At 42.6% G+C, this 26828-nt stretch overlaps 1 protein-coding gene across 8 annotated transcripts in view; it reads left to right on the top strand.

Annotated features, from left to right (window-relative positions):
* UBR4 (ubiquitin protein ligase E3 component n-recognin 4) overlaps nt 1-26828 on the top strand; it is a 134229-nt gene that overhangs the window by 69787 nt on the left and 37614 nt on the right. For all 8 annotated transcript variants that reach the window (XM_058553056.1, XM_058553055.1, XM_058553050.1 and 5 more), the window contains 21 exons: nt 8267-8363; nt 8999-9106; nt 9569-9685; nt 10631-10840; nt 12624-12773; nt 14009-14236; nt 15016-15094; nt 15574-15819; nt 16655-16823; nt 17336-17480; nt 18038-18123; nt 18824-18911; nt 19177-19370; nt 20996-21235; nt 21645-21783; nt 22540-22665; nt 22779-22907; nt 23720-24063; nt 25735-25825; nt 26196-26280; nt 26452-26579. In XM_058553056.1, coding sequence (XP_058409039.1) covers nt 8267-8363; nt 8999-9106; nt 9569-9685; nt 10631-10840; nt 12624-12773; nt 14009-14236; nt 15016-15094; nt 15574-15819; nt 16655-16823; nt 17336-17480; nt 18038-18123; nt 18824-18911; nt 19177-19370; nt 20996-21235; nt 21645-21783; nt 22540-22665; nt 22779-22907; nt 23720-24063; nt 25735-25825; nt 26196-26280; nt 26452-26579 — 3199 coding nt within the window. The remainder of the gene's footprint in view (nt 1-8266; nt 8364-8998; nt 9107-9568; nt 9686-10630; nt 10841-12623; nt 12774-14008; nt 14237-15015; nt 15095-15573; nt 15820-16654; nt 16824-17335; nt 17481-18037; nt 18124-18823; nt 18912-19176; nt 19371-20995; nt 21236-21644; nt 21784-22539; nt 22666-22778; nt 22908-23719; nt 24064-25734; nt 25826-26195; nt 26281-26451; nt 26580-26828) is intronic.

The following is a 26828-nucleotide window of genomic DNA, read 5'->3' as shown; positions in this document are numbered from 1 at the left end:
TTTAGTCTCTGGCCTAATAATTTCTTAATTGCTGGTGATCTCCTTACTACTTTTATTTTGACTTGTATTCAATGTATTTAACCTTGTATTCTTTCTAAATTCACTTAAATGCTAATTATAGACTTTGATAATTAGGTTAATTCTAATTATAGATTCTGCATGCACAATCTTGCCGCCTGCTAATAATGACAGTTTAATTTTTTTCTCTCCAATCTTTATACCTTTTAATTGCCTGTCTTGCCTTATTGCATTGGCTAGGACTTCTAGTACAGTGTTGAAAGAAGTGGTAACAGTGGGCATCCTTATCTCATTAACGGGAAAGTTTCAATATTTTAGCATTAAGTATGATGTTAACTGAAGGGTTTTCTATGGATATTCTTTATCAAATTAGTGAAGTTGTGTTTCTAGTTTGCTGGCAGATTTTTATCTTGAGTAAGTTTTTGAAGCCTTCCAGTTGTTTTTGTTGCTCCTATTGAGTTGATTTTATGTCTTTCTCCTTTACTCTGTTTAAGGTTGTAAATTACATTAATTTTTTTCTTTATTAAACCAACCTTGTGGGGACACTTGATCATGATATTTTATCCTTTGTATCATTAGATTTGATTTGCTAATATTTTATTTAGGCCTGTAATTTTTCTTCTTTGGAATGTTTTTGTCAGGTATTGGTATTCTTGTTATTCTGGCCTCATAAAGTAAGTGAGGACATATTTTCCCTTTCTCTATTCTCTAGAGGAATTTGTGTAAGATTGGTATTATTTCAACTATAAATTCTTGGAAAAATTTAGCAGTGAAGTCGTCTGGGTCTGGACTTTCTTTAAGGGAAGATTTTAAATTATAGATTCATTCTTTAAATGATATAGAATTATTTTTATTTCTTCATGTGTCAGTTTTGGTATGTTGTGCTTTTCAAGGAATTTGTTCATTTTATTTGAGTTATCAACTTCATTGTCATAAAGTTGTTCATAATATATTATCATCCTTTTAATGTCTTTAGGACCTGTAGTGATGTACCTTTTTCATTTCTAATATTGGTACCTTATGTTTTTGTTTTTCACAAGTCAGTCTTGCTAGAAGTTATCAACTTGATTTACAAAGAACCAACTTTTGGCTTTGATTTTTCTCTATTACATGTCTTTCTATTTTATTTCCACTCTTTATTATTTCCTTTCTATGCTTACTTTTTTTTCTAGTACCTTATTTTTTGGGGGTTAATTTTCTGTTTTTTTGTTTCTAGCATCATGAGATGGAAGCTTAAATCATTGATTTTAAACCCTTCTTTTTAAATGCATATTTGAAGCTGTATATTTCTTTCTAAAATTCCCTTTAAGCCTTGCTTTGGCTGGAATCCACATAATTTGATATATTGTATTTTCATTGCTGTTCAGTTCAAATTGTTTTCTAAATTCTGTTGTAATTTAGTCTTTGGCACCTGGGATATTTAGAAGTATGTTGCTAAATTTTCAAACATTTGGGAATTTTCCAAATTTTTTTTTTTGTTATTGATTTATAGTTTAATTTACTATGGTTGAAGAACATACTATGATTTAAATCCTTTAAAATTTCTTAAGACTCATCATTGCTTCTAAAATGATGTTATATCTTTTTAGGATTTTCGGTTGTTTTTAGCAGGAGGTAACCTAGCCATATTGGTAATGAAAGTCTCTAAAGTGTTTTTTAATTTATTTATTTAGTTATTTTTGTTTATTGCGGTAGCATTGGTTTATAACGTATAAATTTCAGGAGTACATCATTATACTTCTATTTCTGTGTGGATTACATCATGTTCTCATGTTCACCACTAAAATGTTAATTACAATCCATCACCACACACATGTGCCTAATTATCCTTTTCACCCTCCTCCCTTCCCCCTTCCCCTCTGGTAACCACCAATCCAATCTCTGTCTCTATGTGTTTGTTGTTGTTATTATCTACTACTTAATGAGTGAGATCATACCGTATTTGACCTTCTCCCTCTGACTTATTTCACTTTGCATAATACCCTCATTGTCCGTCCATGTTGTCACAAATGGCTAGATTTCATCGTTTCTTATGGCTGAGTAGTATTCCATTGTGTATAGGTACCACATCTTCTTTATCCATTCGTCCCTTGATGGACACTTAGGTTGCTTCCAAGTCTTGGCTACTGTGAATAACACTGCAATGAACACAGGGGTGCATGTTTCTTTACTCATTGGTGTTTTCACGTTCTTTGGATAAATACCCAGCAGTGGAATAGCTGGATTGTAAGGTAGTTCTATCCTTAATTTTGCTTAATTTTGGGGGGAATATCCATACTGTTTTCCATAGTGGCTGCACCAGTTTGCCCTCCCACCAGCAGTGTATGAGAGTTCCCTTCTCTCCACATCCTCTCCAACGCTTGTTTCCTGTTTTGTTAATTATAGCCATTCTGACCGGCGTGAGGTGATATCTCATTGTAGTTTTGATTTGCATTTCCCTGATAGCTAATTATGTTGAACATCTTTTTGTGTGCCTGTTGGTCATCTGTAGATCTTCTTTGGAGATATGTCTGTTCAGGTCTTTTGCCCATTTTTTAATTGGGTTGTTAGTTTTGTTGTTGAGATGCATGAATTCTTTATATATTTTGGAGATTAAGCCCTTATCAGATGTATGGTTTGCAGATATCTCCCAATTGTTAGGTTGTCTTTTCATTTTGTTGATGGTTTCCTTTGCTCTGCAGAAGCTTTTTAGTTTGATGTAGTCCCCTTTGTTTATTTTTTCTGTTGTTTCTCTTGCCCAGTAAGACATGATGCTTGAAAATATGTTGCTAAGACCCATGTCACAGAGCATACTGCCTATGTTTTCTTCTAGAAGTTTCATGGTTTCAGGTCTTACATTCAAGTCTTTAATCCATTTTGAGTTAATTTTTGTGTATGGTGTAAGATAATGGTCTACTTTCATTTTTTGGCATGTGGTGGTCCAGTTTTCCCAACACCATTTGTTGAAGAGACTTTCCTTTCTCCATTGTATGTTCTTGGCTCGTTTGTCAAAGATTAGCTGTCCATAGATGTGTGGGTTTATTTCTGGGCTTTCGATTCTATTCCATTATTCTGTGTGTCTGTTCTTGTGCCAGTACCATGCTGTTTTGGTTACCATAGCTTTGTAGTATATTTTGAGATCAGGGAGTGTGATACCTCCAGATTTGTTCTTTTTTCTCAGGATTCCTTTAGCTATTTGGGGTCTTTTGTTGTTCCATATAAATTTTAGGATTCTTTGTTCTATTTCTGTGAAAAATGTTGTTGGAACTTTGATAGGGATTGCATTGAATCTATAGATGGCTTTAGCAAGTATGGACATCTTAACTATGTTAATTCTTCCAATCCAAGAGCATGGAATATTTTCCCATTTCTTTGTGTCTTCAATTTCTTTCAGCAGTGTTTTATAGTTTTCAGTGTACAGATCTTTCACCTCTTTGGTTAAGTTTATTCCTAGATATTTTATTCTTTTTGTTGCATTGTAAATGGGATTGTATTCTTAATTTCTCTTTCTGCTACTTCGTTGTTAGTGTATAGAAATGCAAGTGATTTTTGTATGTTGATTTTGTATCCTGTAACTTTACCGTATTCGTTTATTACTTCTAAAAGTTTTTTGGTGGATTCTTTAGAGTATATAAAATCATGTCATCTGCAAATAGTGACAGTTTCACTTCTTCCTTTCCAATTTGGATCCCTTTTATTTCTTTTTCTTGCCTGATTGCTCTGGCTAGGACTTCGAGTACTACGTTAAATAGGAGTAGTGACAGTGGGCATCCTTGTCTGGTTCCTGTTCTTAGAGAAATAGCTTTCAGTTTTGGGGGTTTGTCATATATGGCGTTTATTATGTTGAGGTACTTCCCGTCTACACCCATTTTATTCAGAGTTTTTATCAGAAGTGGATGCTGTATCTTGTCACATGCTTTCTCTGCATCTATTGAGATGATCATGTGATTTTCATTCTTCATTTTATTAATGTGGTGTATCATGTTGATTGATTTGTGAATGTTGAACCATCCCTGCATCCCTGGAATAAATCCCACCTGATCATAGTGTATAATCTTTTTAATGTATTGTTGTATGCGATTTGCTAGTATTTTGTTGAGGATTTTTGCATCAATGTTCATCAGTGATCTTGGCCTGTAATTGTCTTTTTTTGTGTTGTTCTTGCCTGGTTTTGGTATCAGGGTAATGTCGGCTTCGTAGAATGAGTTAGGGAGCTTCACCCCCTCCTCAATTTTTTGGAAGAGTTTGAGAAGGATAGATATATATATTTTTTTAAATAATTTTATTTATTTATTTTTCCCCCAAAGCCCCAGTAGAGAGTTGCATGTCATAGTTGCACATCCTTCTAGTTGCTGCATGTGGGACGCAGCCTCAGCATAGCCGGAGAAGTGGTGCGTCGGTGCGCGCGCGGGATCCGAACCCGGGCCACCAGCAGCGGAGTGCGCGCACCCAACCGCTAAGCCACGGGGCCAGCCCGAGAAGGATAGATATTAAGTCTTCTTTGAATGTTTCGTAGAATTCACCAGGGAAGCCATCTGGTCCTGGACTTTTGTTTTTGGGGAGGTTTTTGATTTCTGTTTTGATCTTCTTACTGGTGGTTGGTCTATTCAAATTCTCTATTTCTTCTTGATCCAGTTTTGGAAGGTTGTATGAGTCTAAGAATTTATCCATTTCTTCCAGATTCTCCAATTTGTTGGCTTATAGTTTTTCATAGTATTCTCTTATAATCTTTTGTATTTCTGAGGTGTCTGTTGTAATTTCTCCTCTTTCATTTCTGATTTTACTTATTTGAGCCTTCTCTCTTTTTTTCTTGGTGAGTCTAGCTAAAAGTTTGTCAATTTTTTTTATCTTTTCAAAGAAGCAGCTCTTGGTTTTATTAATTTTTTCTATTGTTTTTTTAGTCTCTATTTCATTTATTTCTGCTCTGATTTTTATTATTTCCCTTCTACTGATTTGGGGCTTTGTTCTTCTTTTTCCAGTTCCTTTAGGTGCATTGTTAGATTGTTTATTTGAGATTTTTCTTGTTTGTTGAGATAGGCCTGTATTGCTATAAACTTCCCTCTTAGAACTGCTTTTGCTGTATCCCATAAATTCTGGCATGTCGTATTTTCCTTTTCATTTGTCTCCAAGTATTTTTTGATTTCTTCGTTGACCCAATCGTTGTTTAGTAGCATTTTGTTTAATCTCCACGTATTTGTGGCTTTTCTGATTTTCTTTCTATAGTTGATTTCTAGTTTCATACCGTTGTGGTCAGAAAAGATGCTTGGTATTATTTTAATCTTCTTAAATTTATGGAAACTTGTTTTGTAGCCTAATATGTGATCAATCCTGGAGACTATTCCATGTGCATTTGAAAACAATGTGTATTCTTTGGTTTTTGGATGGAATGTTCTGTATATATCTACTAGGTCCATATGTTCTAGTATGTCATTTAAGGCCAGTGTTTCCTTATAGATCTTCTGTTTAGATGATCTATTTCATTGGTGTAAGTGCAGTGTTAAAGTCCCCTACTATTATTGTGTTACTGTCTATTTCTCTTTTTATGTCTGTTAATAATTGCTTTATATATTTAGGTGCTCCTACATTGGGTGCATAGGTATTTAGAAGAATTATATCCTCTTGGATTGTTCCCTTGATCGTTATGTAGTGCCCTTCTTTGTCTCTTTTTACAGTTTTTGTTTTAAAGTCTATTTTGTGTCATATGAGTATTGATACCCCAGCTTTCTTTTCATTGCCATTTGCATGTAGTGTCTTTTTCCATCCCTTCACTTTCAGTTTGTGAGTGTCTTTAGCTCTGAAGTGTGTGTCTTGTATGCAGCATATATATGGGTCTTGTTTTTTTATCCAATCAGCCACCCTATGCCTTTTAACTGGAGGATTTAGTCCATTGATGTTTAAAGTAGCTATTGAAAAGTATGTACTTATTGCCATTTTTTAACTTTTTTTCTCGGTGTTTTAGTAGTTCTTCTCTGTTCCTTTCTTCTCTTGCTCTCTTCCCTTGTGGTTTATTGGCTTTCTTTAGTATTATGTTTGGGTTTCTTTCTTTTTGTTTTTTGTGTATTTATTGTAGGTTTCTGGTTTTTGATTACTGTGGGGTTCATATACAGTATTCTACATATATAGCAATGTATTTTAAGTTGATGGTCTCTTTAGTTTGACCTCTGTCTGAAAGCTCTACTCTTTAACTCCCCTCCTCTCACATTTTACGTTTTTGATATCGTATCTAACCTCTTTTTTGTGCATTTTTATCCATTACAGTCTTATCATGGAAATAGATAATTTTTCCTATTTGTGGTCTTCTCTTTTCCCCTTAAATAAGTCCCTTTAGCATTTCTTATAGTACTGGTTTCTTGGTGACAAACTCCTTTAATGTTTGCTTGTCTTGGTCACTTTTTATCTCTCCTTCCATTTTGAATGATAACCTTGCCAGGTAGAGTATTTGTGGCTGTAGGTTTTTTCCTTTCAGCATTTTGAATATATCCTGCCACTCTATTCTAGACTGTGAGGTTTCTGCTGAGAAGTAAAGTGGTTTTAAATTAACTTTTTTTTTTCTTTTGGTGAGGAAGATTGGCCCTGAGCGAACATCTATTGCCAATCTTCCTCTTTTTGCTTGAGGAAGATGGTCCCTGAGCTAATATCTGTGCCAGTCCTCCTCAATTTGTATATTGGATGCTGCCACAGCATAACTTGATGAGTGGTGTGTAGGTCCATGCCCAGGATCCAAACCTGTGAACCCTGGGTGGCCGGAGCAGAGCATGTGAGCTTAACCACTATGCCACCCAGCCAGCCCTAAATTAACTTTTTTTTTTTTTTCAGGAATAAGTTAATTAAACAATTGTTAAGTGACTTGTTTTAAATAATATAATAACTGAATTGTTTTTACTTTTAAATCACAAGAAAAGGGAATTACAATTTTTGGTATAGTGTTTAATTTTTTTGTTAAGTTTCAAGAGTACTGTCTAAGAATTTGAAAAGCCAATAATCTGGTGTGATCTTGGTCCAGGTCCAGACTCTGCTCATTTTGTTGACTTTTTTCTTCATGCATGTGTATTCACATGCACATTCTCCAAATCTGAAGATTTTAATCCATCTCAAAACTTATGTTTTATCCTAAAAGTATTGAACTGCTGCTGTCGTCGCATCTTTCCTCACTTGTACTTGTCCAATCCTGAGCAATTCTTACTCATTTGTAGTCCCCACACAGCTTGTCTAATTATTCATGGATGCATGCATGGGCTTTTATGTGTTACTGTATTCTGAAGCTCATTTAGCTCATTCTCTCGAGTTCTTTGGAGAATGATAATCATTTATTATTCAAGTGAGACTCTGTACTTTAATTCAAACTTTTATTATTTTGAAAATATTCTGGATACCTGCTAGGGTACATAATACATGAAAATCATATTTCAAAAAAATGTATAGGCATGTGGTTCCTCACACACAGTCCGTAAAGTAAAGTGAAGCAAGAATGGTTTACTATGAGAGTGAATCCATTAATTCATTCAGCAAATGCACACTTAGTCTGTGTAAAATTGTGTTAGGTGAGACTGCAAACTAACTTGTCAACAAGACCTTAATTAATTAATTTTCATATTGGGCCTCTTGAGTCAGCATAGTCACTGGAGATTCAGAGGCACACATTTAGTATGGAAGCCCAGCTGTATATCTGCATCTGAAGAAGCCTAGATTGTGGCCTTCTGAATGTATGGGAGAACTCAGGGTTCTAGTATGGAAAGAGTGGCATTGAAATTGAATTTTACCCTAGGAAAAATGATGGACAAGGTGTGAGAGGGTAAAACAGTGACTGGCCTTCCCAAGGACTTGGGAAGCATGAGAAAGAAAGGGTTGAGTCACTGTGCACCTGGATGATGTAGAATTTTTAGATAGAAGAATTCTAGAAAATAATGCCTGAAGGCAGAGTACGGTGATGTGTTAGAAAGAGCCATAAAGCTTACTATTGAATGTTTGGTTTTGATACTGAGAGTGAGTAGGACCTGATTGCTTGAGAAATATTTTAACTTTGCTGTATTAGGCTTTCAATACCATCAATTGTATTTTGCATAGTTTTACTCCTTTTTAACAGAGTGAGGTTTCTCCTTCTATATTGCTGGTATACCATATAGGCATTTCTTAACATTTCCTTAATGTTAGGATTGTTCCTAAGCAGTAGGCTTCTTGTTTACCTTGGTGACAGGAGGAAAGAGCTATATTCAGCTGGTTAGTGTTTGTATACTAGCTCATGTTTCATGTATTTTCTTTGGCCTTTTAGGCTGCACATGGTACGTCTGATGCTGTTGGAGAGACTACTGCAGACCTTGCCTCAGTTACGAAATGTTGGAGGTGTCCGGGCCATCCCGTACATGCAGGTATCCGTCGGTTTACCTGGGTCTGTCACGTAATAGTTGGACCATCCTTAAGCATGCTCACATCTCTGGCTTTGGTTGATGTTAGATCATAGAATAATGGAATGCAATTTTGAACTTCAAGTCACAGCCCTTCATTTTATGGATGAGAAGGCCCGAGGGTCAGAGAATTAAAAAAAAAATGTCCCCAGTCAACCAGCTAGTTGTTGACAGTGCTGGGAATAAAAGCCTGCTCCTGAGAGTCTTAGTATCTCTCTGTTAGTACTACAGTGTGATCTGAGAGCTCTTCTCCCACTAGCTGCCTTCCTCTTAGGCAGAATTGTTCTTTAATTCTTAGCTCAGCACACTGCCCTATCACAAGACACTTTGGTTGGATATAATGCAGGTTAGTCAATTAGTTTTGTAAACTTTTTGCAAAACGTTTTCTGTGATGCTAAGAGTGGCATGGACCAAAATTTGACTCTTCTGGCTCTGGACACTTGAACTTCAGATACCCTGGGATTTAGAACCTTCTCATGGATTATAGTTATGACTGACAGGGAGGTCAGGAAGATTGGGATTTCTTCTGAAACACCTTGTGTTTAGAGTTGTTCTGTAGGGAATTGGTTTTCATGATTTCTCTCTCTGTTGACTTTCAGGTTATTCTGATGCTCACTACAGATCTGGATGGAGAAGATGAGAAGGACAAGGGGGCTCTGGACAACCTACTCTCCCAACTTATTGCTGAACTGGGCATGGATAAAAAGGTAAAACCGGAGAGTCATACTGGGTGAGAAGCAGGGATTGGCTGAATCAGTTCTCAGTTTTTCCTTCCTCACTTAGAGGAACTTCACCTAGTTTCGGGTGGTAACGATCCATTGAGGGCTCTAGTTCTATTGACTCAATAAAAATATTTTCCATGCCTACTTTGGCTCAGGCACACTTTGAATCTGGGCATAAATGACAAACGTGACCAAGTCCTTGCCCTCGTGGGCCTTTTGTAGCTACACAAGGTGAAAATGTTAAGCTAATTGTTTGTATCTTAATGTGGCTTCCTAAGGGTATTAGGCTCTCGGTAATCCAGGTGTAGTCCATGGATACATTGGAGCTTGTTCTGTCTCTCATTCCATCTGGGGAACATTATAGCATTGATAGGCGTGAGGGAATCTTGTTCAGATGCCTCAAGCTTCAAGTCAGTGTGGGCTTCTGGGCTCTGCTTCTGCCTGCAGGACGTCTCCAGGAAGAATGAGCGCAGTGCCCTGAATGAAGTCCACCTGGTGGTCATGAGACTCCTGAGTGTCTTCATGTCCCGGACCAAATCTGGATCCAAGTCTTCCATATGCGAGGTATTTTTGCTTTGGGCTTATGGGTTTGGGGAAAGGTGAGAGGATTGTCTGGTTGGTGCTAAGGCTGAGGGCAGAGGTGATAGCCCTCTGTTAGAATAAGGCCATTGTCGCCCAAGAGGAGTAAGATTCTAAGCTGTCACTTCTTCAAGAGTAGAGCCTCCACCTTTTTCAGAATCCCTTCCAAGCCCTGCTCTTTGCCAACAATCCCTCCAATGAAGGGGTTAAAGGGTTTGGAAGTTCCATTATTGAAAAGCAGAGTCTATTCTGCAAGGTGCAGAGTGGCTAAGAGGATTCACCTACTGTATGTTGCTATAAGGTATGGTAATAAAGCAGAGAGAAAGCAGTGTGTGCATGGTGGAAAGGAGATTAACACAAAGCAGAGAAGGTAGGAATGGAGGCTGAACTGCATCCAATCTTAATGAGCTTATGAGCTGTGAGGTTTGCTGGGATTTGCAAGGCTCCCCTAATGGTTTTATTTACAGTAGCTTTTCTCCTACTTTTTTATTCATGTGATCACTCACCCCATCTCCTTTGGAAGCTAGTTCTGTGGGAAGAGCCCCTACCGGGAGGATGGGGTTGCTAAGAAGTGCCTATAGTGGCAAGTCTTCTCTCTCCTTCTTGACATGGGCTGCTTTTCTAGTTGCCCAAGGAAGAAGAGAAAACCCGTCCCCTCCAGGTGGAAAGGTTATCTAATCCTTGCCACCTTGGCCTCTGGCACATGTGTGTAGAGAGATTAGAGTGGAGAACTGGTGTTTCTTTGTTTTCTGGTGACACGTGGTTGTTTAAAAGACTTGGGGAAATGTTTGAGCTAGTTGGGAAACTTGTAGCTCAAGGGACTGACTAACTGGCTTCCATAACAGCTAATTCTAAGACTATTGTGTGTTTCCTACCCCCAAAACCTAGTTGGATTGATAAGCCATTCTCCCTGTTTTTTCTCCCTCCCAGTCATCTTCCCTCATCTCCAGTGCCACAGCAGCAGCCCTGTTGAGCTCCGGGGCTGTGGACTACTGCCTGCACGTGCTCAAGTCCCTGCTGGAGTACTGGAAGAGCCAACAGAATGACGAGGAGCCTGTGGCTACCAGCCAGTTGCTGAAACCACATACTACTTCGTCCCCACCCGACATGAGCCCCTTCTTCCTCCGCCAGTATGTGAAGGTGAGGTCTCTCCCCGGGCAAAGAACTGCTCTGGTCCTTCTTTCAGAGCACTCTCCTCTTCACTCGCAGTGAGTAGAGCTGAAGCAGATGAGGGCAAGGAGCTGCAGGAGGGAGCCCGCATTCCTTGGTGGGTTTTACTCTCAGTGTGTTTTAATACATAACCATTTCTCCTAACCTTCTTCTGGGATTCTGATTCCTGCCACTTTGTCAACCTGAGGAATTGAATGAAATCAGACATTCGTGTCCTTGCACATTAAGCTCCTGAGAAAAAGATGAGCAAGCACAAGGAAGTGTTGTCAGTAGTGGCTCATGTTCTCATGTGTATGTCACGTACTACCCCTTGCTGTCATAGGAAGCCTTCTAACACGCTAGTTAAGATGGGCTTTCTGATCAGGTGAGTCTGGGAACAAAGTTCCTGGGAACAAGTGTTCCCACTTAGCAGCCATGAAGTTTGGAGAAGTTTTATCTAACCTCAGTAAGTCTCGGTTTCCACACCTGGGAAATAAGGATACACAGAGTACCTGCTTTGTAGGGTTGTTATGAGCATTGGATGAGATCCTGTTTGTAAAGCACAGTGCCTAGTACATGCCAGTGCTCAATACATGTTCAGTATTACCACTTCTATTCCATCTGAGTCCATGTGGTGGAGCAAGATGGGTTGGCCTAGCTGTGCTTCTTCCTGTGTGCTGAGAACTGCTTTGAATAGTATAGGAATATAACAGGCATAAAATGTGACTCTCATCATGTTCCTCTCTTTTTTATAGCCCTTTGGTGGTTTCCCATAACTTGTAGGCCAAAAAAGTTATTTGTGGATCCAGCTATCTATTTAACTCTCTAGCTTTTATCGCCTACAAAGCGCCTGCATACAGTCCTACTCATCTGTGCATTTCCCCATGTGGCCTGTTGCCTTTGTACATGCTCTCCTTCTGAAATTCTTTCCTCTTCCTCTGCATCCCTTCCTTCCCCCATCTAGCTAATTGCTAGTCCTTCCTCAAGACCCAGCTCTAGCATTGGATCTTTGGGAAACCTTCCCCAGCACACGTCTAATGGAGATAGCCTTTCCCTGGGTTTCCAGAGCACTTTGTGTGCACATGTGGAGTCTTCCTCTCCAAACTATAATCAAAGACCATATTTTATTCCTGTATACACCCCCAGTGCTTAGTGTAAAATCGGTAAATAACTGGTGATTAAATATGTGAGACCACTTATGCCCCCGAACTCTTGCAGACTCTTCCCTTGGGACACACAGCTTGTAGGATAACTGTTGTTTCCACTGTCCTCAAACCTCTCAGTCTCCTGCCTCTTTGTATGATATGAACCCAGAGTCTCCACTGAGTGTAGTGATCCTCTCCCTCTCGGTTTATTTAAGTATTTCTTGTTCCCATGGAAAGTTAGGTTCTAGAGAATGTAATACAGCTCTCATAGAAGATCAGAAATCTTTCCCCACTACTGTTTCTTCAGTTTTCTTCTCATTCTAACTCTAATTTTTGTGGAAGCAGAGTATAGTCAATCCAGTATCAAAAACCACGGAGTGAAACATTAGAACTTTTAAGAGCAGTGAGATCTGTCTCCACTGTAACATTTGCATGTTGCCCCCAGGAGCCTAGGGCCTTGCTGGGTTTGTAAACTAAACTGTCAGTCAGTGATGGCTCCAGCTTTGAAAGGCACTATTTACCAACTCCAACATAAGCTATGCCTAGTGAGCAATAAGCCAGCCTTTTTCCTAATTGTGGTCGTGGAAGACTGTCAATCATAGGTTCTCACAAAAATGTTCTTCTCCCAGGGTCATGCTGCTGATGTATTTGAGGCTTATACTCAGCTTCTAACAGAGATGGTACTGAGGCTTCCATACCAAATCAAAAAGATCGCTGACACCAATTCTCGAATCCCACCTCCTGTCTTTGATCATTCCTGGTTTTACTTTCTCTCAGAGGTAAGTGAAGGTCCCAAGCAGCGTGCCAGTCAAGGAGAGGACACAGCAGCTGTGACTGCCTTTGTGGCCCCCTTTCTTCCTCACCCTCATGCAGCATTTCCCCCAGCAGAGTGCCTCCCACCCATTTCGGTCTTTCCCCTCTGGAGTACACTGTATGGTGAAACCGTGGATGGTGTGTATTGAAGCAAGCCATCCACTGTAGTTTCTGATTCTATACATTGAACTTTTCCCACATATGGTGATAATGGTCAAGATTAATAATTCAGACTATATCTGGAAAGCAGAAAGTATACTAGTTAAATTAACCAAGATTTTAATATAGAGAATTAGTTAAACTGCCATTGAAGAACCAAAAAGATAAAAAGGGAATGTTGAAGTAACACAGAGAGTAACTGCAAGAAGCAGCCACCAGTAGCCCTTGTCTGAAGAGCAGGGGCCCAGTGGCTCTGGGACTTGGCTCTCTGAGGAGGGGGCTGCCGCTACTGGTACCTCAGGAGTCTGAGGGGATGTGATGTGGTTGATTCTGGAAGGACTGAAAGAAGCTGATGATTAGAACCAACTGTAGTTGGTTTGTCCTTGAATACTAAAGAAATGGTGGAGGCTGCCCAGGTTCCCCTTCAGGGCTGTCACTAGGATAGCAGGCAAACAGGAAGGAGCAAGTCCCTTCTTTTCCTTCTGCGTTCCAGTGTCCCTCTAGTGCTCCCTATTGGCAGAACATAAGAGGGAGCCAGCTAGCAAAGAAGCAATGCAGTTAGCATAATTCTGGACGTCACAGAGCAGGGTATGGTGGGGTGGGTTTGGAGCCAAAAGACAATAGCTTAACCGGCACAGCAAGAGCTCTGGGAAGAATCTGTTAGCAAACCCCAAATGACCACTTCAAGTTGTATAGACATAATAGCCCAACCTCTTTTACCTGAAAGAGAGATTTCTGAGTGTAGTTTTCTTTACAGTTTCACTCTAGGTGGGCCAGAGTGGAGGCCAGCTTCCCTGTAGATTCCTAAGTACTCTGGGAATGGAAGCAGGAATATTGCTGTGTTTCTCTCTTTGACTTCTTTCCTTCTCCTGGTGCCTGTACGGAATACTAAAGTTCACCAGAGGCTGGCTTGGCCGTGAGGAAATAGATTTCTTTGTGTTTCTCACCAGTTTTTAATAACAGTTCATGAAAACTCAGGGAGCCGTGGCTGGTATAGGGGCAGTCCCAGAGTTGTTGACTCTGTGTTATTTCTCCCCTCCAGTACCTGATGATCCAGCAAACTCCGTTTGTGCGCCGTCAAGTCCGCAAACTTCTGCTCTTCATCTGTGGATCAAAGGAGAAATACCGTCAACTCCGGGATTTGCACACCCTGGATTCCCATGTGCGTGGGATCAAGAAGCTGCTGGAGGAGCAAGGGATATTCCTCCGTGCAAGTGTGGTTACAGCCAGCTCTGGCTCCGCCTTGCAATATGACACACTCATCAGCCTGGTATGAGGAGGGGGAAATGGTAGGGCAGGGAGGGCATGTGATGAGGTTCAGCGAGTAGGTAGGTAATAGGATGAAGCAGTAGGGCTTTTAAATATGTAGAGAATGTCATGGCCAGGGTTGAGATCAAGGTAAATCCATAATACCTGACTGTGTGCTGTACGAGGTGTAGTTGGCTTCGGGGTCTAGGGTTGCCCCTCACCACTCCCGCCCCCACCTGGCAGTGGCTCCTCCATTGTGAGGAGGGGTGGCTTGAGCTTCTTAGAGTGTCATTTGCTCATGTCATGGATCAACCTGAAATTTGTGCACCTCTGATTTTTGTCCTTGAATGCTAAAGAAATGATGGAGGTTGACGTATAAAAATGTATTACTGACTTAAGATAAATTGTTTGGAATTTGGGGAGTAAATTGAATGTATTGCATGGGAGCATCTAGAAAGAACATCTTTGGTATTAAAGACTCCTAATGTAGTGTTCTTACTATTGTGCTTTTAGCAGAAAAAAGTAAACTGGCTTGTAGTTTCCCCAGTCATGGCCTACCTTTGCTGCTGCATTATCGAGTGCTCTGAAGGATCCCTGAAAACAAAACACCTTTGTTTGGTGGGGAGTTGAACGTAGGAGGCTCAGTGACAGCTATAGTGTGTGGGCCTTGGTCCCAGGTTCACCAGGGTACTGGATCAAGCTTGCACAGAGGGCTGTGTTCAGTTTGCAAGGCAGCAGGTGTGGTGCTGTGTGGGCTGCTTGGCGGGATTACTCATTTCTGGCCATCGGTTTCCATTTCAGATGGAGCACCTGAAAGCCTGTGCAGAGATCGCTGCCCAGCGAACCATCAACTGGCAGAAATTCTGCATCAAGGACGACTGTAAGCAAGCTCCTTCATTCATTCACCCAATTCATGCCTTCAAGAACTATTCCTTGAGGCCTTCTATATCCCAAGCAATAAACTGGATACTAGAGATACAGCCATGAGCACGACATATAGACGGAACTCTGCCAAGGAGAGAAGCCAAGTGAAAAAAGAGTGATAAGGGCCAGTAGACAAAATTGGAGGTGCTATGACCTCAGATTGTGGTAGTAAAGCTAAAGAGGAGTCTACGAAACCTATAGAATCATCTTGTTCAAAGAAGTGGGGGCTGGGAGCCAGTTACTATGTAGTTATGATACTTATCAGGTGTTTCTACAGAGGGTATAAATTCTAGGCACATCCAGCAGACGGGACTTGGACAAGGAAGCTGGTGGGAATAGGGCTGTCCCAATTGTACAGAGAAGTTGCTCCTCTTCTTGGCTGTAAGTCTGGTTGTAGTCGTCTCAGAGCTGAGCCACCATCTTCTCTGCCTACAGCTGTCCTGTACTTCCTCCTCCAAGTCAGTTTCCTGGTGGACGAGGGAGTGTCTCCAGTGCTGCTGCAATTGCTCTCCTGTGCTCTGTGTGGCAGCAAAGTGCTCGCTGCTCTGGCAGCCTCGGCAGGGTCCTCTAGTGCTTCCTCCTCCTCAGCCCCTGTGGCCACCAGTTCTGGACAAGCCACGACACAGTCCAAGTCGTCCACTAAGAAGAGCAAGAAAGAAGAAAAGGAAAAGGAGAAAGAGGGTAAGAGTTACCCTCTTGTGTGGTGACCAGGGTGATTATTCTAATCGCTCTTGGAGCACATGGTTTATTCTCTTCTTCTGAAAGGTCATTTCTTGATTTACAGGGGACCCAAAACCCAAGTGCCCTCTGGTGTCTACTGTTGGTCTCAATTTCAGTTACGTTAAAGGTGACACCTTAAACAGTGTGACTTCCCATACCACCTGTCAGTAACAGGAAAAGTCAAAGAGCACTGAACATTTTTAATAGGCCAAGGTTCTTTTTCTGTGAAATTCTAACACCTGCTCTGTGCAAAGGTTGTCAGCATTAAACAAAATGATGCTTATAAATGTGCCTTGTAAACTGTTAAATGCTCTACAAATGAAGCTATTTTTCAGCTGACCGCTTACCATCAGAAAGGCAGAAGCCTTTCTGCTCTAGTGCTTTACATGGTCCTTGGAAGCCTGAGACAGGTGATCAGGGGTGGAGAGCAATGGAGGTGGTTCACATTCTCTCAATTATTCAGATGTCTGTGCAGCTCTGTAGTAATGTTGACTCTTTGATAGCAAACCTCTGAAAGGAAATTCCTTCTCCAGTGTAACTGTGTTCAGTGCCAGACTTGTATGGGCTCTTCATCCTGTGCTTTTGTGCTTTTTCTGTGGCATTATTATATGTCATTTGGGGCTGACCTTTTGTCCCCCAGTAAATAACTGAAAGTTATTTTCAAATTATAACTATTTAGTTGAAACTTTTAGACATGGACAGAATCCCATCCCTCTCCATCTGGTAGCACTGGCTGTAGGACCCTGGACCACTTCTTCCTAACTCTTCAGCCCTCAGTCCTACCCTGATCTTACAGGTGAGAGCTCAGGCAGCCAGGAGGACCAACTGTGCACAGCTCTGGTGAACCAGCTGAACAAATTTGCAGATAAGGAGACCTTGGTCCAGTTTCTGCGTTGCTTTCTGTTAGAGTCCAATTCTTCCTCCGTGCGCTGGCAAGCCCACTGCCTGACGCTGCATATCTACAGGTAGGATCCGGGGCTTAGTTTTGGTAGTCTGCGTGGGTCTAGGACCAGAATGGATGATGTAGTTCTATCTTGGTTTTATGTTACATGCTCATGGCTACAGTGTCATTATTTACACCAGCCTGAATTCTCTTGACTATTACAGATTTCTTCAAGTTATCTGCTTTTTAGCTGTTAAACTGATGTCATAAGCAGGAGATAATCTGTTTTTGACTAAGAAGGCTATGTTTAGAAGTTTGTAAAATGGCCAGTCTTGACTCTTCGGGTAACAAAGCTCAGTTTCCACCATTAAGTAATGTTGGGTGATGGGAATAGACTGCCTCCTGAAGACAGGAGAGGACTGTGCACATCTGTTAGCATTGACTGTCAGAAGAGCAACAAAACCATTCAAACTGAACCCAGAGTTGTGGGAAATAGATACATCTACAAAAACAGAACCTGGGCCTTGTTGATAAATAAAGGAACCTCAGAGTTTTCTTCTGCCTGCTGTAATATGAACTGTCATTTGTCTACAGAAACTCGAGCAAATCTCAACAGGAGCTCCTGCTAGATCTGATGTGGTCCATATGGCCAGAACTCCCAGCCTATGGTCGTAAGGCTGCCCAGTTTGTGGACCTACTAGGATATTTCTCTTTGAAAACCCCACAAACGGAGAAGAAGGTAACAGTAATTGATTTATGGTCAGAGAGGCTAACTTGCCATATTTAACCTTTTTTAAGTTAAGCACATTATGACCAACCCACATAGGGGGTGCATATATGAAATCCCTTAAATATGTATTAAGCACTCGCAATATGTATACCACATAGGTAATATACACTAGCAAATAAGTAAAATCTGAATTTGGCTTAGCCAATAGAAGTAAATCAAGTGGGGGAGAAAATGCAACTCTTCTGGTTTTGCTGGCAGCCCTGATTACACACCTGAAAGTGTTTCTAAATTAGATAACCATATCGTGGCTTCTCCATAAGAGTAAAAGCTGTCTTCCTCCACAAGGCGTGAAAAAGTAGACTGTCACTAAGATCGTGGGAACTTCTAAAGGAGATGGAATCTTTTAGACGATTAGGAATTAGTCCCAGCTTTGTATGACACGAATGGAGACTGAGAAGTCTGGTATTTCTAGGGCAGTATCAGTTGGAAAGCAGAAGACAAAAGTCTTTTCCAGTAAGACTTTCTCTTGGGCTTTAACTATGGTCCTTTATTGACTTCTGTTTCAGTTGAAGGAATATTCACAGAAGGCTGTAGAGATTCTGCGGACTCAAAACCATATTCTTACAAACCATCCCAACTCCAACATTTACAAGTGAGCTTTGTTCTGCTTTCTTCCTTTCTGAAGCCCAGTTGCTGTTTCCACACTGATTGGCTCTGACATAGGAATTGATAAGCTCCCATCTAGTTCATCTTTGGATCCCTCCCTCAGAGCTGGGGTCTTGCACATAGAAGGTACTCAACATGTAATTGCTGAATGAGGATTTGGTAAGCAGGAATTTAAGAAGGTCTCTAGTTTCAAGGTCTAAGTCTAAATCAGATAGGACAAGTTTACAGAAAACGGCTGCATTAAAAAAAAAAAAACTTTTGAAAGAGCATTGGTTAAATTGACAATTTATTATTTCCCTGGCTTAATAGTGACTGTTCTTTTTTTCTCTCCAAACTTCATTCAGATATGATTTACATACCACAGAATTCACCTATTTTAAGTGTACAATTCAACGATTTTTAGTAAATTTAATTATGATTCTTCTTTGAGTCAAATTTTAATGTAACTTTTTAGGATTTCGCTGACCTCAGGGGAGCTCAGAAATAGGAGACATCTAAGGTTAATAGTTGAAATTTCCTTCCTGTGACTTCTGCACCCTGTTGGGAGTCCTCACATTCTCTGTGTTCTCACTAGGGTCGGGCTCCCTTTGGGGAATATTGAGCCATGGCTTTTCCATGCTTCTTTGTGAAGCACAGTACTTTCTAAGATGAAAATTTCCTTATGCTGAGACTGGTTTCTTCCTTAGCACCTTGTCTGGCTTGGTGGAGTTTGATGGCTATTACCTGGAGAGTGATCCCTGCCTGGTGTGTAATAATCCAGAAGTGCCATTTTGTGTAAGTGATATCCTTAATGTGGACAATCCTGATGCTTATAGGGCCAGTGGGTTCTTGTTTTCAGAGATTGATTATTATCACATAGGAGTTCCTTTCCTAATGGTAGGTCACCAGTGGTATGAATCCTTACCTGCTATGCTTGTTCCCTTGAATAAAAACTTCACCCGTGGATGAAGAGTGGGTTATGTTGATGAATTTTGAAGAAAACAGGGTGAGCTGTTAGACTTGAACTAATACAGTGTTTTGTGTATACTTTTGTATTTAGTATATCAAGCTGTCTTCCATTAAAGTGGACACGCGGTACACCACCACCCAGCAGGTTGTGAAGCTCATTGGCAGCCACACCATCAGCAAAGTGACGGTGAAAATTGGGGACCTGAAACGGACCAAGATGGTGCGGACTATCAACCTCTATTACAACAACCGAACTGTGCAGGCCATCGTGGAGTTGAAAAACAAGTATGGGCTTTTCAGGCTTGGAGAGGGGCAACAGGTTTCTAAGGCTCAAAACCAATTGTTGGCTTTGATTTCTGGAATCGGGTAAAGCAGCACATCCCTAGAGGCCTAGTATGTCCTCTTACCTACTTCTGTCGTGACTGAGGGACAAAAGTGAAACACCCCAGTTCCTAAGGATGCTGACAAAGATTATTTCAAAGTTATGTCCAGTGGAGTCCTAGAGGTCTGGAAGCTCTTCAACAGCCTGCCTAGGGAGGGGAAGCTGAGTGAGGGGTCTCCAGGCTTCTCAAACCCATGTTAACTAGAGCAGTTCTACTTTTATATAGATTCTTCTATATTGGGAAGTACTTGTCATTTCTTGGATTAAGACAGCTATTCTCTTGCTCACAGAGCAGGAAGTATTTTCTCAGGAAGCTTCTTTAGTACACAGTCCTTCCATTTTGCATGGTGCCTTCCCTCTATGTCTGCTGATGTTGGATCTTTTAGCTCATGTATCCCAGTGTCTGAGGTGGGGCATGTTGTATATGGGCCAAAGAAGGCACTAGCATGAGTGATAGTGTTGACTTTTAGAGAGACAAGTCTCTGTTGTTGAAGTGTCAGGCATTGCTATTGGACAAAGAACATCGGTAGATGCTGCTTGAATATTAAGACTTGCAGTGTGCTGTCAGCACGTAGAATGGAAGTATCGCTATTATTCTGAGGCAGAATAAAGCTAGAGTGTACCACATCAACAAATGGCCCCCAGGAGCTCTGCCTGAAGGAAGTTTTCTCCTCTTCCTTTGAAAGGCAGTTAACATTGGTGACCTGCAAGTAGACGCTGCTCACTGGGATAACCCATTCCTTTCTAGGGGAGGTAGATTTGATTTTCTGTTGTGTAGAGTCAGCACAGCTGCTGGTAAAGCACTCAGACTCTGCAATAAGACTGTGGGTTCACATCCCAGCTCTACTACCTGCCTCTCTCTCTGACCTTGGAGAAGTTATTCAGCCTCAGTTTCCTTAACTGTAAAATGAAGATAAGTCCATTTCCAGGTCCACTTTAAGGATTAAATGAGTTAGTACATGTAAAGTGCTGAGAACAAAGCCTAGCACATACTAACTATGTACAAAATAAATATTTGTTCTAATTGTATTAATATAATTACCCCTAAATTATTACAGTCCTTTTCTCTTTCTGACTCTACTTGGCACTTGGTCCAGATCCTGGTGTGTCCCTCTGCCTCTCTAAAGCAACCTGAGCTTTCTGCTTACAAGGTAGTTGTGATGGGAACTTATGACAGTCATCCTCATGGTACCTCTTGGGATTACAGGCTTCAGAGTGGCATGCTTTTGGAATAATGTCTTCCCTTGATAAATACTTCTGTTGTTTTTCTGGAATCTCAAATGTTATATATAACATCTTAAAGCACTTGTATGTTCTATCCTTTTTTATAGAGAGATGGTAGTGGAAAAAATTTTTTTAATTAGGTTGCTATTATTTGCCAGATGTCCTTTTCTTAGAGTAACCACTTCATTGCCTTAGAAAAGTACATAGGACAGTTTTTCTCTTCGTCTCATCAGACCATCTTCACTGGGGGTTAAATGAGAGGCTCTCAGGTCCAGGCTCCTCTATCTGACACCATCTCTCCTAGGCCGGCTCGCTGGCACAAAGCCAAGAAGGTTCAGCTGACCCCTGGGCAGACGGAGGTAAAGATTGATCTGCCTTTGCCCATTGTGGCCTCCAATCTGATGATTGAGTTTGCAGACTTCTATGAAAACTACCAGGCCTCCACAGAGACCCTGCAGTGCCCTCGCTGCAGTGCCTCAGTCCCTGCCAACCCAGGGGTCTGTGGCAACTGTGGAGAGAATGTCTACCAGTGTCACAAATGCAGGTAAGCGAGAGGTTGTCACCCAGGCCAGGGCCACATCCTTGTATTTTTCCATAAGAGTCTCAGTGTGGACAATTTCAGTGTCTGATGCCCTTACAATAATTAGAGGATTATGTCTATATAGAGTCTGGAGCCCGTGGATGGAGAGAGACAGGGAGGGAGGGGAAGAGTGGTGTGTGTGTGTTTGCCCGTCCTGTGGGGTGGGGGCAGGGGAGGTCCCTAAGTTGAGGTCTGAGTCTTTCTTCCTGGTTCTCTGGTGGCTTAAGTCATCCTTACCTATTTGTTATTGTCCCTCCAATAGTCCCTGCAGTGGTTTCAGTGTATAGATGTGGCACACACCATCTCCTCATAGAGTCACCCCTGCTCCACCAAACCTCTGCTGCCCCCTGACCCAAACACTTTGGTTCTTCAGGTCCATCAACTATGATGAAAAAGATCCCTTCCTCTGCAATGCCTGTGGCTTCTGTAAATATGCTCGCTTTGACTTCATGCTCTATGCCAAGCCTTGCTGTGCAGTGGATCCCATTGAGAATGAAGAAGACCGGAAGAAGGTGAGGCCAGATTCATGCTCGACTCAGGGCAGTGGCCTTGATCTGAGCTTTGGGCAGAGCTGGTGTAGGGTGGTGTGCTTTTCCTGCTAGCCCAAGTCTTCCAACTCAGAAGAGTTGCAGGGCCTGGCTTTTGGGTGGGAGCAAGTAATGGCATAGGGTATATTGGAACACATAGTTTGTATAGGATTTCAGAGAAGTGTTGGTTAGTAATGAAACTAGAGTATCTCAAGGGGCAGATAACTTTGGATTTGGAAAGGCAGAAAGGAGTTAGACGACTTGCCCTGCGTTTGTCCCCCGACTGCTTCATGTGCAGCTGTGGGCCTTCCCCCAGTGTTAGCTTGTCTAGGGGCTAGTTCTCAGCCAGCAGGATGTAGTGGGACTGGATATTAGAGGACAGTGAAAAGGGGGACCTATTGGGACAGCTACTAGCAGTAGCGTGGGAAAGCAGAACATTTACCTTTGGAGTCAGAAGTACAAAAGTTCAGCTCTAGCTGTGCTTTTTAATACTGTGTGACCCAGCATAAATTTCTTCTCCCAGCATTGTATATATGTATGTCGTGTTATATATGTACATTGTATATTATTAAAGATAATACGCCCACCATGGAGGATTATTGTGAGGAATAGAAATAATGTCTGAAACACAGAGCTGTCTTGTAGGAACTGTTTCAGTACGCGGTTAAGCCGTTGGGATTACTCAGGGAAAATCATTGTGCTGAAAAGCCTGAACATGCATTGCTGTCTTTTCCTGTCTAGGCTGTTTCCAACATCAACACACTTCTGGACAAAGCTGATCGAGTGTATCATCAGCTGATGGGACATCGGCCACAGCTGGAGAACCTGCTCTGCAAAGTGAATGAGGCAGCTCCTGAAAAGCCCCAGGTAATCCCAAGCTAGCAGGGGCATGTGGAGAGGGCTTTGGATCCTAACAGAAGACTCTTTCCTGGGTGAGAGCATCATGGTGGAAAGCTGACAGCTTACCTGTTGGGTTGCAGGATGACTCGGGAACAGCTGGGGGCATCAGTTCCACTTCAGCCAGCGTGAATCGTTACATTCTGCAGTTGGCTCAGGAGTACTGTGGAGATTGCAAGAACTCTTTTGATGAACTCTCCAAAATCATCCAGGTAGAGAAATGGGAGCAGACTTAGAGTGTTTTGTCCAGTGTTATCAGTATTGTTTTCAGAGCAGTCAGGTTGCTCTTGTCCAGCGGTTCAGCTCTTTTGGTTGCCCTTGCCTGGTCCAGCTGGAAAGGCAGAGCCTGAGTGGCTGCACCACACAGCTGCTCTCCCACGGCGGTTTCTGGGGCTTGGCAGAGAGCTGAGTTCATTTCAGAAAACTGGGAATAATGGACACCATTATAGATCTGTTTTCTTGGCCCTTAAATACAACCTATCTTTTAGTAGAGGGGTTACGGGTTTTCAAAAATCGAGTCCCAAGATTCTGTTTCCTCTTCTTCTGACATGCCATGTTTGCAAATAGGAGAGGGCACACCACCTACCTTCAACCAGGTGGGCCGTGTGGCGGATGGACCGTTACGGACCTGGTTTCCATGGGGTGGGATGCTGGCTGCAGACAAGGGAGCAGCCACTTTCCCCATCACTGAAAATTGCCGTCTTTACCACACGTGCCACGTCCCTGACCTGGGTGTTTGCTCTTTACGCGGCAGTGCCGTGGGAGTTCAGGGCGTGTGCCTGATTGGAGACGGAGTCCTGAGTCTGCCACTTACCCTGGTCAAGCTAACCCCTCTAAACTTCAGTTTCCTCCTCTGTTAAATGAGGAGAAAGTATCTAACTGGTAGGGTTATCCAGAAGGTTAAATTAGATAATGCACGTATAGTGTTTTTTCAAAACCAAAGCTAATTTTCCAGTTAACTTTCTCTTCCCTCTTATTTTAATTGCTAATTTCTTTCTCTTTTGTTTTTTTTTTTTGTTCTTAGAAAGTCTTTGCTTCACGCAAAGAGTTGTTGGAATATGACCTGCAGCAGAGGGAAGCAGCCACCAAATCATCCCGGACCTCTGTGCAGCCCACCTTCACTGCCAGCCAGTACCGCGCCTTATCTGTGCTGGGCTGTGGCCACACGTCCTCCACCAAGTGCTATGGCTGCGCCTCGGCTGTCACGGAACATTGTATCACACTACTCCGGGCCCTGGCCACCAATCCAGCCCTGAGGCACATCCTCGTCTCCCAGGGCCTGATTCGGGAGCTCTTTGATTACAATCTTCGCCGAGGCTCTGCAGCCATGCGGGAGGAGGTCCGCCAGCTCATGTGCCTCCTAACCCGGTTAGAGCCTGCATCGTGACTGTGGGGCTAGTAATTCCTACTAACACTCGGGTTGGTGGCAGCAGCGATTCTGGGAGCACTAGGGGGTGCAAAGGATTGTGCTTCTCACTGCCTAAGAGGTTTGCTAGTTGACAGTAGAGGAAAAAATGAGGTGTCCAGGGTATAGATGAGTGAACTCGGGGGGCATTTGAAACCCAAGTTTCCTTGTAAATAGTCTCTTTGGCTTGTACTTTGTTGGTTCCCGTGAGGTTTCCTGAGGAAATGGTCTCTGAGGTCTCGTGAGGGAGGAGAAGGGAGTGGCTGGGCACTTGGACTCGACTCACACGAGAGAAGACGGGAGCAGTGGAGCCTGGTGATTCAGAGCTGGGACTCTGAATCAAGAAGACCCAGGCTCAGTGTCTGATACTTTGTATTCTCTGCCTTGGACAAATTACGTAACTTCTCTGAGCCTAAGTTTTCCTCATCTGAAAAATACTGATAATAGTAAATACCCTAATGACTTGTGGTGAGGATGGAATGAAATAAGTAGTATAAGTAATAACTCATATTTATTGAGAACTTAGTAAGTGTCAGATACAGTACGAGCTGAATGTGGATTATTTACAGAGTATGTGGTATAAATCCTGGAACGCTATGTGGTTGATAAAAATTACTTGCTATGTTACTTATTCACTCATTTAACAAATATTTATTGAGCATCTACTGCATGCCAGGCACTGTTCTAGACTCTGAGGATACAGTGGTAAATGAAACAAAGTCCCTGCCCTCGTGTAGCCTACATTCTAGATGAAGAGAACTGTAGTAAATAGATGATTACACGATATAGTGTCAGGAAATTAGATTGTGAAGAGAAGTTGAGCTGGGATGGCGACCTTGATTGTGGGAGGGATTCTATTTAGGATAAGGTAGTCAAGGAGGACCTCTGAGGGGCTGATACTTGAGGAGAGACCTGTGTGAAGTAAGGGGACAAGCCATGCAGGTATCTAAGACATGGGCCACATGCACAGGAACAGCAAGTGGAAGGCCAAGAGGCAAGGGTGTGCCAGGAATGGTCGGGGAGCACCAAGGAGGCCCGTGTAGCTGGAGCGAAGGGTGTGATGGAGGAGGGGACAGAAGGGAGGGGGAATTAGTGAGAGGTCTCTAGGGGCCACATCCTGTAGGGCCATTGTAAGGACTTTGGGTTTTGTTCAGAACGTGTTGGAAAGCAAGAAAGTGACAAGATAGAATTTGTTTTTTGCTGTTATCAGTGTAGGCATTATTACAAAGGGGCATAGATGGGAATGTGGATGCCTTGTGGGAAATGAGGTGGAGGCAGTTGGAAAAGATGAGCAAAGAGTTGTGGCCAAGACTAAAGAGTGCACACCTAGATTTTGGAGACTGTGCTAGGCCAGACAGCACCTGGGGGCTCTGCAGCCTGGGACGTGGGTGGGGAGAAAATCTCCCATATGTTGGTGCTACTCTTCCCTCAGTCAGTGTCTCCTCCCAGGAAAGGCGGCTGTGACATGCCCTTTTTATTACAAACCAGAGTTTTGTGGGGCAGTGCTGTCGTCTTGCCCTTGGGAAAGCCAGGTAGCCCTAGACATTGATTTCTTTTCCTCTGGGCTCCTTCAAGAGGAAAGGAAGGACACAACCAATGGTGAATAACAGGACTCCATTTCTTTGTTTCCCCAGAGACAATCCGGAAGCCACTCAGCAAATGAACGACCTGATTATTGGCAAAGTCTCCACTGCCCTTAAGGGCCACTGGGCCAATCCTGATCTGGTGAGCTGCACAGCCATCCCCTCTGACTCCTCCCTCACTTTCCTTCTACGTTCTTTCGGCTTCCTCCTCGCCAGTCCCCTCCAGTCTCATTGTGCTGACTGAGGAGGGAGGATCAGCAAGCACATTTGCAGAGCTCACGTCCCAGAATAATTTTCCCAGACCAGAGCCAACTTCAGAGGGAAAAGAGCAATGGGTGTTCGGCCATATGGAGTACAAGGGCCTCCATCCCTCCTTTCTCTCTCTGGTGGTGCCACCTGTGACCAGACATTTGAGTTCTGAGTCGCCAGATCAGAGCTTGGACCTAAGTGCTAGTCCTGGGACTGACCCTTCAGACCTTCTCTACTCATGTCTCTTCCTGTTGGTCTTCTAGGCAAGTAGCCTTCAGTATGAAATGCTGTTGCTGACAGATTCTATCTCGAAGGAGGACAGCTGCTGGGAGCTCCGGTTACGCTGTGGTGAGTTTGGGGACCACCTGGTTAGGAGCTTTTCCGAGAGAGGAAAGGAGGCTTCAAGATGCAGTCCTAGCCACAGAGGGGGAGAGCTGGGGAGAACTGCACTTGGACGCCTTGCTGGGGTAGGTGCGAGGGGTTTACGGTCGTGACTCTGCCTTTCCTCCCCATCCCTAGCTCTCAGCCTTTTCCTCATGGCTGTGAACATTAAGACCCCAGTGGTTGTGGAGAACATTACCCTCATGTGTCTGCGGATCTTGCAGAAGCTGATTAAACCACCTGCTCCAACCAGCAAGAAAAACAAGGTACTGGGCGGGGAGTCTAAGAGGGAAGGGCAGGGGGGCAGCCCCCTCCTGCCCCAGCCGGTGCTATGCCCCACCTCTCGAAGGTCTCTGCCTTACTCCCAGCTCACCTGACTTTGGTCTTGGGGGCATGGTCACTTCCTCTGCCGTAGTTCAGCAGAGATGGGTTGGAGTTTTTGAGAAGGAAGGTTTCACAGAGGAAAGTCAAGTTAAATCAACACGTAAAGACCAAAGCGTAGAACACAGTGGTTC

Source organism: Diceros bicornis, chromosome 13 (genome assembly GCF_020826845.1).
Source record: "Diceros bicornis minor isolate mBicDic1 chromosome 13, mDicBic1.mat.cur, whole genome shotgun sequence".
Taxonomy (NCBI): Eukaryota; Metazoa; Chordata; class Mammalia; order Perissodactyla; family Rhinocerotidae; genus Diceros; species Diceros bicornis.
This window is presented reverse-complemented; position numbering and strand designations above follow the sequence as displayed.